Source organism: Corylus avellana, chromosome 5 (genome assembly GCF_965113065.1).
Source record: "Corylus avellana chromosome 5, dhCorAvel1.hap1.2, whole genome shotgun sequence".
NCBI lineage: Eukaryota > Viridiplantae > Streptophyta > Magnoliopsida > Fagales > Betulaceae > Corylus > Corylus avellana.
The window spans coordinates 18778542-18795501 of record NC_142494.1 but is presented as its reverse complement, the minus strand read 5'-3'; the positions used below and the strand labels follow the sequence as shown (position 1 = coordinate 18795501).

Sequence of the window (16960 nt, the reverse complement as noted above, 5' to 3'; positions counted from 1 at the left end):
GTTGAATTTGAGATGGGCGGGTGGTATTTGCTTTGGTTGTTTCAGGACTTGTTCTTCTCTCTTTTCTGGTTGATATGTATACAAAGAGTTCAGTAAGGAATGGAATTCGTTTTCATTTGTGTTCTCCTTTCGGTAACCAAACAAATAGAAACTTTTTTTAAAGGAATTTCCGATGGTAAACCGGACCCCGAGCTGACTCGAGAATTCCGACACTGTGCAGTAAACACAGAATTCAGCTCAAGGTCAGTAACGGGCTTTCCATTTCCAACCCCCTCAGATAGCATGGCTCTCCTTCCTTGTAATCAGGGACGTAACCAATTTTTTTCATCCAAGGGATTAAAATATAAGTGATGGATCAAGTCTAATTTATATATATAATAAAAAAATTAAGAAAAAATATGAAAACTAAGGAGGGCCATGGCTTCTTATCAACACTTAGTTAAGTTTCTATTGATTAATTAAAGTATTGATTAAATGATTAAATTTATCTCTTCTTATCAGCTTAAGTTTTTGGAATAAGTAGTAATTTAACATTGTTCATCACCTCCAACAAGTTTTATAACTCGATTGCACATATCACTCAAAAGTTATTCAGAAAACATAGATTTCTGCCCTGAAGGGGTTGGTAACCACCCCTAAAGAAGACAGAGCCATCATTTGTGGTTTATATGGTTTCCTTACCAAGATATTACCATCTTCTACGTTAAAAAGAAAAACCAGACTAATAAATTTATGTAGCAAAATCAAGCCCGAGTAGGCACAAATTTCACTAAAAAAAGAAGAAAGAAAGAAAGAGCAAGAGAGAGAAGGAAGAGTATGTGCTTGCATGCACTTTATGTACTGCCTTAGAGGCCCATACCTTAGGTATAACTGTAGATTATATTCTCCCTTAGGAAGTTTTGAAGACTTTGGATAGACATCACCTATTGCATATATACGCTACAATTGTAAAGGAAAAAATTGGAAATTGAGTCAGCATATCTACAGGGAAATAGGAAGTAAACTACCATCAGAACAAAAATAAAAAGGAAATGAAAAGACTGCTAGAATATAAAAGATAAACTTCATCAATCGCCATGGCACTCAAATTTCAGAATATGGATTTGCGATACAAGTACAGCATTATTATTTGAGCGTATGTAACTAATTCAAAAGGATTGCATTTGAGAATGGAAATTATACCCCCTAACTTCAAATAAAAGCATTACAGAATTTCATTATAATGAAATGTCTATGTACCTTGTTTGTGTCAGAAATCATATAAAATTGAGACTCGAATTTAGTGTCATATATGCGGTTGTTAAGTAATGGTATTTGAGGTTTTATTTCAGCTGCATCTTCCAATTTGAACTTGTAACTGAAGAATTAGAAGAATAAATGGATCAATATAATCTCAAAACGAAGCCAAATGAAGTAGGAAATTAACAAAAATCACACCATAACTCACATTAATGTCAGTGCTAGAATCTGTTCGCCTGAAGGTAGCTTGTCACGATTCGTTGCAAGGGCACTAAGTTTAGACTCAATAGGACGATATGGAGTTCTTATCTGGAACAAAGAAAGGTAAAAGCTATTTCAGTACAATTGACAGCATTAAAAAAAAATTATTCATTAATGAAGATATATGACCCCCATCATCTGTACAAGGTGACCAATCACCTTGTTAAGAAGGGCAGCAGGTACAAGTTTCTCAGATGCTAATAGTGCTTCAGCATCAATTCTGGTGGGTGCTTCACTTCCATCAAGTAATACTTCCCCTCTATTGATGTCAATCCCATGAAACACGACCTAGGAATTTCATATAAAAGTCACATGTATAGTGAATCCAGAAGAATTCTACCGCTCTTAAAGAAATCACAATAGACATGATAACCCTAAATTTACCAGAAGGAATACATGCTGCGACAAAAAATTCATTCAAAAATAAAACTTTTAAAAAGGAGTGGAGGATCTGATCTGTAAGGAAACATGAGAATATTTGAACATGTTCTGGAGATTAGAAGAACCATTTCCAGTAAAAAAAGTGCACATGAGCTGGCTAAAGGAAGCAATACATACAGCTAACTCAAGACCAAATGCCCAGAAAGTGAGCCACAAACAACACAATAAATAAAGAGACGTCCAAATGGAGAAAAATGGTGAAGCTGGAAAACTTTAAGAACTTCAAAGATTCACAATATATCCAAAGTTTTGATAAAAGCATGCTACCTCAAATTCAACATTAGTGGTTTCATGACTTCCTATGCCACTTGACCAAAACTGAGCAATGGCCAACTCCATTGTCCGACCACCCACAACAGGAAAGGCAAACCTTTTTGTCCCAGCAGAAGAAAATGTTACAACGCTCTCCCATTTTTTAGGCCTTTGTAAAGGACAAATCTGGAAATTTCAAAAATGTTAAAGCAGGTTTAGACAGCTGATAGAATTTCTCATCAAATACTGTACCTGAACAGCATCAACAAAGAATCTTCGAGTTGTATCAAATCCTGATATTTGTATCATTGCCTCAACCCAACTAGCACCAAGTGGCACTTCTATAAATCTCCTTTCTATGTGGCCTAATAATGCAGTACATCCATGAAAGAGAAAAATGAATTAGTTCCAGTTATTAAAGTACGACCAGAAACTAGATGAAGGACCACTTGTTGAATTTTCCTGCCTTTAAAGAAGCAATTTCAAGACAGTCAAATGCACAGTAACAACCATGGTAACAACAAACAGGAGAAAAAGACAGTTGACACTACACCTGGCTGAAATGGCATCCTTGAAAATGAAACTAGAGGAGGCCTATTCACTACAGCCATAGGTTTAGTGATAGTTATAGGGATTCTGAACAGAGGCCCACGCCATGGTGCTTTGCAATCAACCCCAAAGAGCTCAAAATAGTGCAGACCGTCCCCCAGATTGGTAGGATCCACAACTATACTGAAGAGACAGAAAGAACTTGAAATTATTTAGTAGAAGTGATTACCATTCAGCATTAAGACTAAAGTTACAACAAACTTGAAAGGATAAACTTCTCAAATCACAAAACAACAATAGCCATAAAGGTAACAGATTAGCAGCTCAGCAAAACCACCACTGATCTGCTTGCGCTCAGGTTTATATATGTGCACTTGTTTGTACTCACTTTGGTGTCTGCATAATGATTATAAAAGCATTCTAGCCAATTCAGTAAGCAAGAACTAATGGTGGTTTAACCAATCACAAATTTAACATACAATACGCTCGGGAGTGACATAACATTACAACCTGATGGGTGTCACTGTTTAAACAATTTCTAGAATAATAAGAGCTAGGATCTGTTTTACAGGATAATAGATTAAAGTCCCATCTTGGAGGCTGCAAGAGCATCTCCTGCATGTCACCATGCCAGGAAGTTCATTGTGCAAAAGTCAAATGCAGTTTCCAGCCAGTAGGACTCGTCTACCGTCTACCATCATTAATATAGTCTTAATTGTACAATATTAACCATCCAATCAGTCAAGCTTTAATTATAGGGCATCCCTCCAACTCAAGTCTGTCTAAATTCTTATGAAAAACTGGTAAATGTAATTCAAGATTGTCACACTTCCATGAAATGATTAATCAAACAGATTATAGCCATTAATAATTCAACATACAGACTCAAAAGCTATTTTATGTCCAAGTGCTGTATGCTGCCTATCAAAGTCCTTTGCCTATAGCTCAGGTCAGTCCCCCACGGGCACATACATTTCTAGTAGAATAACACAACCTAATGCTCCAAAAATAGGGAAAATATATATCTAAAAAAAAAAAGATTAAATAATAAAGGAAGAGGGGAAAATATATGAAACAAAAGAGCCAACAGAATATTATCAGAAACATAATTTGAGAAAATGATCAACCGCATAATTTGCAAGGGAAAACATTTTCTACAGTGATCTAAGATTCAATATGCTACTGGAAAAGCCACAATGAACGCACTTCATTAATTATCGTACTTGGAGAACATGTAATCTAGACACAAAGTGTCAACTGTAGTCTGACTTCAGATAAAGGGAACTGAATTCATGCTTAAAAACCAATGAGATCAAATAACTTAATTAAAATCTCAATGCTTTCTACAATCTATACATAGATTCACTCAAATGTTTATTGTAATATAGGTTTATCATCATCTTCAAAAAATTAGATGCCCTTTTAGACATTTATCTCATAACTTAAGTTAATCATATTTACTTACTAAAAAACTTAAATTGAGTCATGAATTAAGCTAATTAGGATTTTACTTTCTTCAAAAACTTAAATCTAATCATGAATATCAGTAATGCAACGAAATATCACTTAACAAACTGGTGGAATGCATATCTCAAATCGTGCTTTTGACCACACTTTGCAGGCAATGTGTCTCTGTATCCGTTGTATGTATTATGGTACACAAGATGGAAGGTTTAGGCCTTGTTTGGGAAACTAGATTTTCCATCTCTTTTTCTAAATTCATGTTTGGCAATTTTTTAAACTCAACTCAAAAAATTTCAACTTAACTCAAAAATTCTCAACCCAATTAATAAAATTTATAAATAAAGATTTTAAAAAATAAATAAATATACATAGGGTGGTCGGACCACCCTAATGGTGGGTGACCGAGCCACCCCCACCCTCGTCTAATTTGGGGGTGGCAAACCACCCCCAAGTAGCAGCTGAGGGTGGCTCCCATTAGCTTCGAGGGTGGTCAATCCACCCACTAGGGGTGGATGGACCACCCCCAAGTAGCCGTTGGGGCTGACTAAGCAGTTTTTGGGGTGGCTCGTGTTGGGAGCCACCCCCATTAGTTTTGGGGGTGGCCGATCCACCCCTTGGTGGCTCGGCCACCTTTAGACACCTGGGGGTGGCTGATCCACCCCTCGGTGGTGGTCCAGCAACCCCTAGGGTTGGTTCAAAACTGCCCCTAATTTTAAAAATTAATTAATTAATTTTTTTTTTTTTTAATATCTAATATTTTTTTAAATTATATATATTTTTACTTAATTTTATCAATTACCATCCAAACATAATCTCAACTCTTTTTTCTCCTCGATATTCACACTCAAAAAAAATTCAAAAATGAATTGAGTTCAAAACCAAAAAATCGCATTCCCAAACAAGGCCATAGCTTTTATAAATTATGGGATTACTCCAAGGTCAGAATTACAGAGGCATTTGACTCTAATCTATGATTTTCACTAATAAACAAAAACAGGCTAAACAATGTTTTGATGTTTTTGCCACTATGTGATACATAAAGATATAAGATAGAGAACAGACACAAAAAAGTTTCTAGTATTGTAATGCAACATCCTTGACAGCACTAGCAGCAAATACCTAATCATTTTCCTTAAATTTAAGGAACCAAACTACTTTTTAGTTCCCTATCTAAATACACCCCACAATAAATTCTCTAAATCTTCCTTGTATCATTAAAATAATATTTTTTTTATTTTACTTTTCTTTTTGGGGAAAATACATTTTACCCCCTGAACTATCCCCTCATTTGTACTTTTACCCACAATGTTTGGAACGTGACACTTGACCCCCCCCAAACTTTCAAATTGTTGCAATTCGACCATTCTGACTTTTTTTTCCCCAAAATGCCTCCATCACATATTTTATTTTAAAAACAAAAAACCAAAAAAAAAAAAAGAAGAAGAAGAAGAAGAAATATGCTGGGGTGGGGGTGGCCGGCCATCCCGTTTGGCCAGGGGGTGGTTCGGCCACCCCCAGGCTGGCCGTCTGGGGGTGGCCGAACCATTTTTGAGGGTTTGGCCCTAGGGGGTGGCTCCAAAAAAAAAAGAAAAGAAATGTGCTGGGGTGGCTGAACCACCCCCGGCCACCCCCTATGGGGTGGTTCGGCCGCCCCTTGGGCCAAACCCTCAAAAACAAATTTGAGGGTTTGGCCCTAGGGGGTGGCCAAACCATCCCATAGGGGGTGGCCGGGGGTGGTTCGGCCACCCCAGCACATTTCTTCTTTTCTTCTTCTTTTTTTCTTTTTTTTGGTTTTTTTTTTTTTTGATTTTTTTTTTAAATAAAATTTTTTTTTTTTAACTTGGGATGGGGGCATTTTGGAAAAAAAAAAAAAAAAAAAAAAAAAAAAATCAGAATGATCGAATTGCAACAATTTGAAAGTTTGGAGGGGTTAAGTGTCACGTTTTAAACATTGAAGGTAAAAGTGCAAATGGGTGGATAGTTCAGGGGGGGTAAAATGTATTTTCCCCTTTCTTTTTTCTATTCTAGAAAAATATGTCCCTTTTCTCCCCGTCTCTCTCTTCTCCATCTGCGTTCTCTCTCTCTCTCTCATCTCTATCTCTCAATCTCTCTCTCTAGTCTGCATTGATTTCTAGGTTCTGATATTTTTTTTGTTTGTTGATTTACCTTTCTTTTCAAGCTCTGAAATTTCGTGGTCGTTCAACATGATTCCCACCATCTCCTTCTTCGATAGGGAAATTTTTTACCACAACTTCTCCGGTTCCTCCTCCATAACTGATTTCGAGTGGTGGAATATTCAATGTTTTTTGGTTGATGATTTTGTGGATTTGTGATTTGTTCTTTTTGAGGAATTTATGGGTTTCATCATTTTGAAAAGTTTGGTCTTCATTTATTTTTATTTGTTCAGTTATGTTCTTGACTGAGAATGGGGGAGGAGAGAACATGAGAGATAGAGATCTGGTTCCTTGAGAGATAGAGAGAGAGGCGGAGAGGAAGATGGAAGTGCTGTGAAGAAGAAGAAGAGTGGAGGAAGAAAAGATCGAGAAACGTGAGAGGAGAGAGGAGAGAGACTTGTAGTATTTTATCATTAAAATAAAGCATTTAGTAGCTACAGTGTTTCCCAATGCATTGAGAAACACTGTAGCTACCCCTTGGGGTAGGTTAAATTTAGGACTATTGACGTGGGTGTGTTTTTGTGGATTTTTCTCTTTTTTCCCTAAACATAGGGAAGGGAATGCCATATAAGGCATCTGCTGCTAGTGCTCTAATACCTTATTCAAATTTTGCTTTATTACTGAGCTCTTTCAAAATCAACTTCAGAAAGTGAATAAATTACATTCACTATGAAACAAATCATAAATACCACCACGCATCTGTCACAGAGAATTTTCCATTTCAAATATGTATTCCCACCTTGTAACAATTGGCATATTAAACAATTTCTACCCAAGAAAACGATCCAACTTTCAGCCATTGAAAGGATTCTCATAATCAACCTCATGAGAAGGCCAATAGAAGCCACATCTAGCAAACTTCAATTCTTAAACTAGATGCAAGAATGCATATAAGAGCTCAACACTGACTATCGGCTTGCTTCCAGGAATTTGGCTTCCCAAGGAGTGGACACAGCTGCTAACGGGAGCAGTACCATCCCCAACCAAAAAAAAAAAAAGAAAGAAAAAAAGAAAAAGAATGACAGGCACACCACCCACATCCACACACCTACAACATTGCATGAATCCATGCATTGAATATTAAAGCTGTAACATACTTCAAGCCACATACTACTAAGTCTACATGCTCGCAACAATTGATTTTGAGGCATTAATTCCATCAGAAAATAATTACTAAAAGCAAAAGAGAATATTGGGAAATGAGAGAAATAACATGTACAATTTAACATATATATGGATACTTAGGAAGAAGAAGGAAAGGTGAAATAATGCTAACTGACTTGAAGCTACGCCCATTATGAGTAAGAAGGAGATAGTCCGGAGCCCTCAGCACTGCCTTTTCACTGGAATGTAACTCAATACATTCCTCAAAAGGAACCAATTCTTCTAAATTACTTGCATCTTCATGAAATTTCGGTTCAACTTGCACTGTCCACTGTCAAGGATATTACTTTAGTTGCTGTACAAATGAGAGATGCAGTGGAAATATAACATTGTAAACAGAAAAAATTCTTGCCAAGAGATTTATTCAACCTAAGTAAAGGAATGAAACAGAAGTGGTATGAACATACAGAAGCAACTATGAATATCTCATACAACATAGGACAAAACATTATGTAACAAAAAGAAATTCAATACAATAGATAGTGATAATTATAATTCACAAAGTACTGCATAAAGAAAAGATGATTTCTTTGAAATAAGCAGTAGTGATTACAACAATATGCAGACGCCAACTAGTACTCAGAAAGATAAACAAGAAAAAATTCACCACAATTGATTAACTTATTTCAGTTGTTTGATATATCCCATTATCTTTCTTGTTTTTATTCTAAATTGAAAGAAGAAAGATACGTAATGAATTTAGTTCAAAACACAACACTAAAATATGTAATGGGCATTATGACAGTTAGGGCAGCACTTTCACACTCAGAATTAACAAGAATTGCGCTGGGTGAAAAGGAAGGAAATGCGCAAGAGTCCACTTCAAGATGCTTAATAAGTAATTTACAAACCATATTCTCATATTCTCGTAAACATAATTAATCAATGCCAATGATGTACAATTAATATAAGCCAGGCCAAGAAACCTATATAAATTACTCAAAGTTCCACCTACGTATTCAGTGCACAACAAAGAAAAGTTGTAGCATTTCAGGTTACATCAGAAGCTTACTAAATATGTCAAAGAAAACCGCAAGTTTCATATAACTTTTCTGGCAAAACAAGAGTCCTAAGAGCATTCAAGAACAAGCCTACTACACTGCAGTTCTCAAGCAGAGCCAATAGACATGTAGGATAGCCAACCACTATCAAGTAGAGTTAGAATATGTTGCATGGACAAGGACACAAGAACACTTTTGAGACAAATTTTCCAATAGAGAAAAGTGTAAGAAAAGCAGAACAAAAAGGAGAACATGAAGTCACAAGATATTATAGATGTATCTTTCATGTAACTGTGTAAACAAAAAACAAAACAAAAAGGTAGAAACATCGACAAATATTATTAAATAATCCAATTGGAAAGGAAGAAATATCTGCATCCGCATGTGGCTCTATACCTAAAATGTGGATGGCGAATAATAACTGCCATAACCGCGCAGATGCAGTTAGTAAAAACATGATGCGAATGCGGATATCTAAAAGTGATATCCGCATTTTACGGATACGGCTGCGGATATCGCAAATAACCGCATCCACATGTAACATTAAAATCACCCCTAGTACACCAAGGCAGGTTCCACCAACTAAGCAAACCAGACAACTCATCCCAAAGAAGCCTTATATCCCTATCAGAATTAGGGCCATAGAGACACCCGCAAAAGCTCAAATGGAATGATGTTCAACGTTCTTAAGGAAATAGCCAAGGTGAAGTCCCCACACACTCATCTACTTCTCCACCCTTTTGTCCAACATAATCAAAATACCCCCTCAAGCCCCACCGGAATCCAAGCAACACCAATCCACATGATTACATCCACATAAGCTGCACACAACACTACAAGACATAACATCAAGTTTAGTTTCTTGAAAACTAACAATATCCACCTTCCAATCTCTAAGCAAAGTCCTAACCCTCAAGACATTTCCTCCCCTCATTCAACCCTCTCATGTTCTAGGAGAGTAATCTGGGCTTCCTCAAAACACTAGAGGTACCTTCACTTACCTTTACCGCAGCTAGAACATTAAACTTTGCGGCATAGTTGATAGAGCACTCTAAATATCTTAGCTCCCTACTACCTTTCATACCAAGTTTAGATAGAGAAGACAAAACCTCAAGACGATGTTCCTCTTCAAGAAGTGTCAAAAGAGCCAAAAACCGTTCCTCATGATGCACACGCGAAATCTCCACAACAGGATAGATCTCCTTCGCACATTGCACAACCCAATCTTAGCCGGTCTCACCCATCACAATACGGGAATAGGTACACAAAGGAGATAATAGGACTTTTCCAACCTCACAATCACGAGTAATTCTAGAAGTCTCTCTTAAGTCCCTCCAAAAATGATGTGACTATTAAAATTACCATTTGATCAAAATCCAATAATGATCAATCACAAGCCTAATGGTGATTTTAATAGCCATATCATTCTTGGAGGGACTCAAGAAGAACTTGTAAACATTACTCCACCATCACCACCCCCATCCATCTCATCCACGAGACACAAAGCAGCATCTTTCCCTTTCCCTTCCTTGTGTTGTTCAACCCCCCCCCCCCCCCCCCCCCCCAAGACAAAACCAACTTTGATTAGCGCTGGTGGGGGAAATGGCAACGTCAACCACAACTTCTTGCCTACCCATAACTAGCAGACTGGTAGGCACCACAGAGGAGATTAAGGATGCTTGGCAAAGATGCACTGGCTAGTTCTAGGAGGCCAGGCCTACCAACGAGTATGTGGAAAGATCCCCAACAAAATCAAAGACAAACACTTGCCTTGGCAAGAGCTAGGAATGGCCACCGGCGACATCTGACAGCTTCAACCTAGCCAGAGCAGGCATCAAACTACAAAACATCAAAATTAGAACCCACAACCAGTGCCATATTGGCCATATCCAAGCCCCTCTGAGACAAAGGACGCAAAAAAGGAGTCAGAGAATGAAATCTCCGACGAGTTCTAATAGAGACCCTGAGCTGCCAGCTAGTTCATGGATGTCAAACCTACTGGTGAGAGAACCGGCCTCGGCGAGAGCTGGAAATGACCACCAGCAACATCCGACAACTTCAACCTAGCTGAAGCAGACCCATCATGCCAGAAGTCACCAGACGTAATTGTTGGGTACAGAGAAGCTCGCACGTCAGCCATAATCACCAGCAAGGCCTTTGGAGAGTCATCAACCCAGGCGAAGGGGGACTTGGGCAACCACAACCCGCACTAGAGCCCACTTTAGACACAAGACCCGTGTTTAAGCCCAATTTTGGTAGCCCTCTTGGCGTTGGGCTTGCAGTCAAGGAAAAGGCCTAATCCAGCCTGCAACTTCACCCCTTCTTACAAAGCTTAGTGGTCTTAGAGCATGTTTGAGATTGCATTTGAGAAATAGAGCTTTTAAGTCAAAAAGAGCTTTTGGACAAAAGCTTCATTTTTAAGATTTTGCCAAAAGTGTTTTTTAGCCATTTTTAAGCTTTTTGGACTATTAAAAGCGCTTCTTATTTTCTTACCAAACGCATATTTTTTTCTTTAAACGGATTTTGAGTGTTAAAAGCACTTTTAGACCCCTCAAATGCAATCCCAAACAAGCCCTTAGGAATAAAAGTGGGCTTCTGGGTAGCAACTAAAGAACGGTGCTCAGGGCCCAGCCCAAAAACCTCCAATCCTTCAAGCACACACAAAAAGGACCGGTCAACCTCTACTTTGATTTGTTCAAGATGACCTTTCCATGCCCAAAGCAGCCCAAAATCCTTCATTTCCATCCTGAGAAATCGCATAATCCTCTAAAGCACAAAATGGGGAAGAAACCGATCCTCAAGCTATGAACCCTAACTTCTGACCCATGGATCTAACAATGTCAGATTGCTTCTTGTCCAACAGACCATCCAGACACATCGTCATCACCTCTCCAACATTGAAAAATTTTTCATAGAGTGCACCACCTCCGCAAATGACGAAGAGCCATCTACCACAAGTGGGCCCTTTCCCGCCAAGATGGGTTGCAACCTTACCCACCCCAAACCCTGCCTCCTTCCCCAACGAAGAGGGAACACCAGACGGCTGACGCAACACCACGGAGGTGGTTCCTTTCCCAACCTTGGAATCAAAGAAGACCATCTTACCAAGTTTGGCGGCAAAACGACACCATCCCCACCCTTCTTGAGCCTCAAAGGACAAGATGAGTTATCCACGACCACCCACCACATACACCGCCACCTTTAGAAACCGGTCAGACCTGTTGGAACCTCTCTAGACAATAAACACCTTGGATCCCTCTCTAAACAACTTGATAAATTCCTTTGTTTCAGAAATGCGAGCCAACTCCTCCACCGTGGACTTCAACCAAGCAGTACACATTATTCCCAAAAACGGAACACAAGGCAAGCCCATTCTCCTTTCCTTCGGCCAGAGAACAAAGGCCCCTTCAACCACCAAGAGCTCGAACGTTTTAGCCTCAACATAAAACCGTCCACAAAATCCATCTTCGGCCACCCACCTTGTGCACCTTCACCAGCGAAGCCAACAACAATGCAGTTTGGTTCTACTACTCCTTGGGTCTCCTTGGTCTCTCTCTGGCGTCGAACAAGTTAGATTATTTAATCTTTTTGTTACCTCTTCTGTGATATCATATATTACTTGAAGACTCCACTTGCTTCATGGTCCTTCACTTGAACTTCCTTCCTCTGGTGGTAGAGTTCATTGTACTCAAACAAATGATGGGGGTGCTGAAGGTGGAGAAATGGGTTGCTCTACAACTTCACTAGCCTTCTCCTCTACAAAGAAAGGATAATAACAAAGCTAACTTATAAGATACCTTTAATACCTTTAAGGCCACCACGCTTCATGATGCTGATTTTTGGAAAGCAAAAATGCATTGCCATCAAAATAACAAAATAATGCATTGCCATCAAAATAACAAAATCAGACGGATGCATAGCAAAAGGCATGAAGAGAAACTATAAATGTTGTTCGCAGTAGCAAAAGATACTTCTTATGTTTGAAAATAGAGGAAAGTTTAAAGTAGCAATACTTGGGATAGAAAGAGAACTAACTTGGTAACATTTAGCTAATAACTAGAGTAATAGCAATGGGGAATGGATGAAGCATTTGTTGGAATATAGATAAGCAACCAAATAATTAACATTAGATCATGTCTCAAAGAGAAATAATTATATCATACAGTTAACGTCCATAAAGTCTATCAATAATCTCACCTCAGTACAATGTTGGCAAGCACTAGCCTCCCTTAGGTAGATGCCTCGAGATGTAGGACCTGCAGTTAAATCACATAAAAAAATATGTAACTTCACTTCACAACCAAAACTCAAGAATTTAAAATAAATAAATAAATAATCTTAAATATTGACATAATTGGGAGAAGTCATGGTCACTAGTTGAACAATTGCTGAAAGATTTATAAACAAAAACAAGCCCATGAAAGAGGCAATATATACTCCATTATAGGCAAGACAAAACCATCACTTTTGATATCTTAAAAACTCTTGTTAGAATATTAATTAAATGATTAAATTCACTATTTATTATCAGATTAAGCTCATGGGATAATTGGTGATTTAACACAATATTATAACAAAGGTCTTGAGTTCAATCCCTGACTCTACAGTTCACCCCATTTCAAGTTTTTTTTATAAGTAAAGCTAGTTCATTAAAAGTGTAGGGGATGCAACCCAAGTACGCAAGACATATACAAGAGAAAAACAACCAACAAGATCAAGAACAAGGAAAGAGAGCACAAAAATATACAAAGTTAAAGAGGACGTTAATAGAAATCCTCTCAAAGAGGCATTTAAGAAAAAAAAAGTAGTAACTTTAAACTCGTCTTCTCACAATCCTCAAAACTTTGAGCATTCCTTGCACCACATTAAATAAGAAAGGATCGGATCGAATTGGAAAATGGAAAGATTTGTACATGTTATACCTTTCATTATCACTTTGTGGAAAATTGTTAGGTATGAATATGTTAGAGACCTGTGACTCGATTGGTGAGATAGTATCTCTCTCCAAAAAAGCTTCTTTTTTTTTTACCGCCGCACAAAGAAAATATTTTGTTGTAAATGAACAAGATATTGAGGAATTGTCCATACATAAAATAATAATTATTGGCAAGGGCCTTTTCCACATAAAAAAGGAATCTTTTGTTACAATCGAAGCAGAAGTGATGTGGATTATTCAAGAATCAAAGTCGATTTGCTTTATCCACGTCAGGGCATAACCCACTATATTCCAAACATCTGAAAAACCAAATTCCATAACTCTCTCACAATATCACACTATGAAGAAAGAGGTCATCAAAATTTTCCCCTCTTTTTACACATATAAGACCAATCCATCACTATAATGTAATGCTTGCGTAGATTATCCATATTGAGAATTTTTCCTAAAGATGTTGTTCAAGTGTTGTAACACACCGGTCCACATAGAGTGAGTAGTTTATAAAGAGACTCATGGGTATTAAGTCCCACATTGCTTACTTATTATGTGAAACTGGGTTTATAAGTGATTATTGGGAAGCTCCAAACTGACTAGTCTTTTGGGTGTGGTAGCGCAGATATGGCTAGCATTTTTCCCGGAATCGTTACAAAAGAAAGCCACCCTTAAAGGAGCCTTAAAATTCTAGATGCTCTTACAAAGGAATGAGAAATCATTGTTGGGATGAACTTTGTTAAAAGTTTTGACCTCAAAATATCGTCTTTCTGAAGAAATCCAACAGAACTTATCGCCATCTCCTTGACCCATCCTAACGGAATACAAAGCATTGAAAATAGAAGATTTAAAATCCACCTCCCAATCGTGCACCAATCTGATAAAATCCATGTCCCAATGCACCTCATCATTGTGACCAAACATGTAGTCCACCAGCATAGCATCCCTATTTCTTCAAAGAACAATTCCCACACCAGAAATCATGCAAAAACCTAGTTCAAAAGCCATCACCCATCTCGATACAAACAAAACTAGACAAGTCATCCCAACCCCTCCTAATATGTTTCCAAAAACTCACCCATAGGGTCCAGTTACAACACTAGAGTACCAATCACCCACCAAACTACCACATTTTTTATACACTACATGTCACCAAAAACCCTTTCTCTCGGCAACATACTTCCATAACCACTTTCCAAAAAGGGCTTGATTGAAATTGAACAAACTCCTAATTCCCAAAGCTCCAAGATGAAGGAGAGTTCGCCCCCATTTAAATTATATTACACATGTTAGGTCTCACTTATTGAGGGGAATTTGAGCCCAAAAATGAAAGGAAGTGTTAGAATATTAACTATATGACTAAATTCACTATATCCTATCAGTTTTAAGTTTTTTTTTATAATTGGTGGTTTAATAAATATCATACTATTGATAAACCAAAAACCATAAGCAAAAATTCTCTTCCTTTTAGAAGCACATAGAGATTCTGTGGCAGAGGGGGAGAGAACCTAAACTTACTTGATTTTCCAGATTGATTAATCTTTATTTGATACCAAACACACGGAACATTTCGGGACTTCTGTATATATTCGTATGCCCTGTCATGAAGAATTTTTTTGGATAGTTATGATTATAGAAGTCAAACTATGTCTTAGAGTTACGAATGAACAAAGGTCAAGAGCACAAAATCTTACTTGTCAACTTGCATAAGCCCTTGTCCAGTGGTTAGTTTATCTTCGGCCATTCCACCTACATGAACAGCTGTATTCTCAAGAGCCTTCCTTAAACTATAGGGGCTCACAGGAATGTGCTCAGCCTGCTTAGAAAACATCAAATATCATAAGCTTCATCATAACTAGCAGCAGGATGGCACAAAGACAAAAACATGATTAAAAGTACAGCAAATCAAAAGACCTTCATTGCACTCAAGAGTAACGCAATTCCACCACAAGCAGATGGAGATGCCATTGATGTTCCATTCATGAGCATTCGTCGCTGAAGAGTCCATGTTGGAACAGGAGCAACAGCCCCACCAGGAGCACTTACACAGACACCAAGATCTCCATCAGCCGTTGGCCCTCGGCTGGACCTGCATGCAATTTAAGCCCATTATATTTCGCTCAAATTTAAAAGCCAAAACAGAGACCTAAAGGCAGCAAAAGCAGGGAACTCATGTTAAAGCTCAGAGCCAGACAAAATAAGTTTATTACCAAGTGTACTCAAGCCCTTCACTAGGAGGTTCAACCACACAATGAGCACCAGCAGCCATTGCTGGAGAGACATAAGCACCAACTCCGATAATGCTTGAAGTAGTACCACCAGGTGCACCGACAGTGCTCAATGCCGGCCCACTATTGCCAGCACTACTCACAAATATCAGACGATGCTTATTCACAACCTAAATTTAAAAACAACAGATGTTTATAGCATATTAGAGAGCATGAAAGACAAAAGAAGGAAAATAATAAACAAAAATAACCATCCAACATGAGTTCACTGAGTTAAGATTTGGTACTTCATTAACAAGGTCAACAAATCGACCATAATCTGGCAATAATGTAGGTTCTCCATAGCTCATGTTGATGAGATCACACTTATGCTGCAAAAATCATTGACCATGGTTAAGATGTATTATATAACATAACAAATCTTGAATGTAATTCACTTGCAGTGCATATTACAGTAAAAACACACACGCACAAACACCCACTTCAAACCCACCCCCACCCCCAACACCCCCCCCCCCCCCCCCCCCCCACCCCCACAACCAGAAAAAAAGGCTCACACACAAAGTTACCACAGTGCTATCTTCCGTAGCAAAACACAAAAAAAAATTCCAAATGTTCATTGTAGAGAAATATGTAGTCAATATAAATAAACCATAACGCACCTCCACTGCAGCTATCAAAGCCCGAGTCAAGCCAGTCCCTGTCTCCATGGAACCTAAGCGTGAATCTCCAATTTTACAAGAAATTAACTGTGCTCCAGGTGCAACACCATTCAACAAGGACTCCTAAAAACAATCACATACATTAGAAGGTATAAGGGTTCACACTGTATAAAAAGAAAAAAAATTGCAGTGGATGGATAAACATAAGATGAGATTATCTGATGGTACCTTTGGATGGAAAGCAGTCGCAATGCCAGCAACATGAGTGGCATGAGGGGAGGAATCTGTCACAATACTCAAAATTTTCCCTTCATCATACACATTAACAACGAATGTACAGGCATCTAATTTGCTAAACACACCGAACTTCCGTTCAATCCTGTACATTTAGATTCTATAGAGTTAAAAATATTCAAATAGTAAGATCTGTAAACTCCAACATCACCAATTATAGACAATTGAAAATTAGAACACCAAACAAGAATACATAATTAATTGCTAAAAACTAGGGGAATATATACTTAAGCCCCATGAATTACCACAATATTTCAAGTTGACTCCATAAACTGCCAAGTGTGATATGAAGATCCACCAAACT

General features: G+C 38.0%; 1 protein-coding gene across 2 annotated transcripts in view; it reads right to left on the bottom strand.

Moving 5' to 3' along the window:
- TPP2 (tripeptidyl peptidase ii) overlaps positions 1 to 16960 on the bottom strand; it is a 40927-nt gene that overhangs the window by 18588 nt on the left and 5379 nt on the right. For both annotated transcript variants that reach the window (XM_059595562.2, XM_059595563.2), the window contains 16 exons: positions 16591 to 16741; positions 16363 to 16485; positions 15988 to 16071; positions 15683 to 15870; positions 15387 to 15561; positions 15167 to 15288; positions 14991 to 15070; positions 12743 to 12801; positions 7661 to 7815; positions 2747 to 2925; positions 2446 to 2558; positions 2209 to 2379; positions 1660 to 1788; positions 1448 to 1548; positions 1240 to 1357; positions 860 to 939 (listed from right to left, as the gene is read on the bottom strand). In XM_059595562.2, the coding sequence (XP_059451545.2) occupies positions 860 to 939; positions 1240 to 1357; positions 1448 to 1548; positions 1660 to 1788; positions 2209 to 2379; positions 2446 to 2558; positions 2747 to 2925; positions 7661 to 7815; positions 12743 to 12801; positions 14991 to 15070; positions 15167 to 15288; positions 15387 to 15561; positions 15683 to 15870; positions 15988 to 16071; positions 16363 to 16485; positions 16591 to 16741 (2028 nt within the window). The remainder of the gene's footprint in view (positions 1 to 859; positions 940 to 1239; positions 1358 to 1447; positions 1549 to 1659; positions 1789 to 2208; positions 2380 to 2445; positions 2559 to 2746; positions 2926 to 7660; positions 7816 to 12742; positions 12802 to 14990; positions 15071 to 15166; positions 15289 to 15386; positions 15562 to 15682; positions 15871 to 15987; positions 16072 to 16362; positions 16486 to 16590; positions 16742 to 16960) is intronic.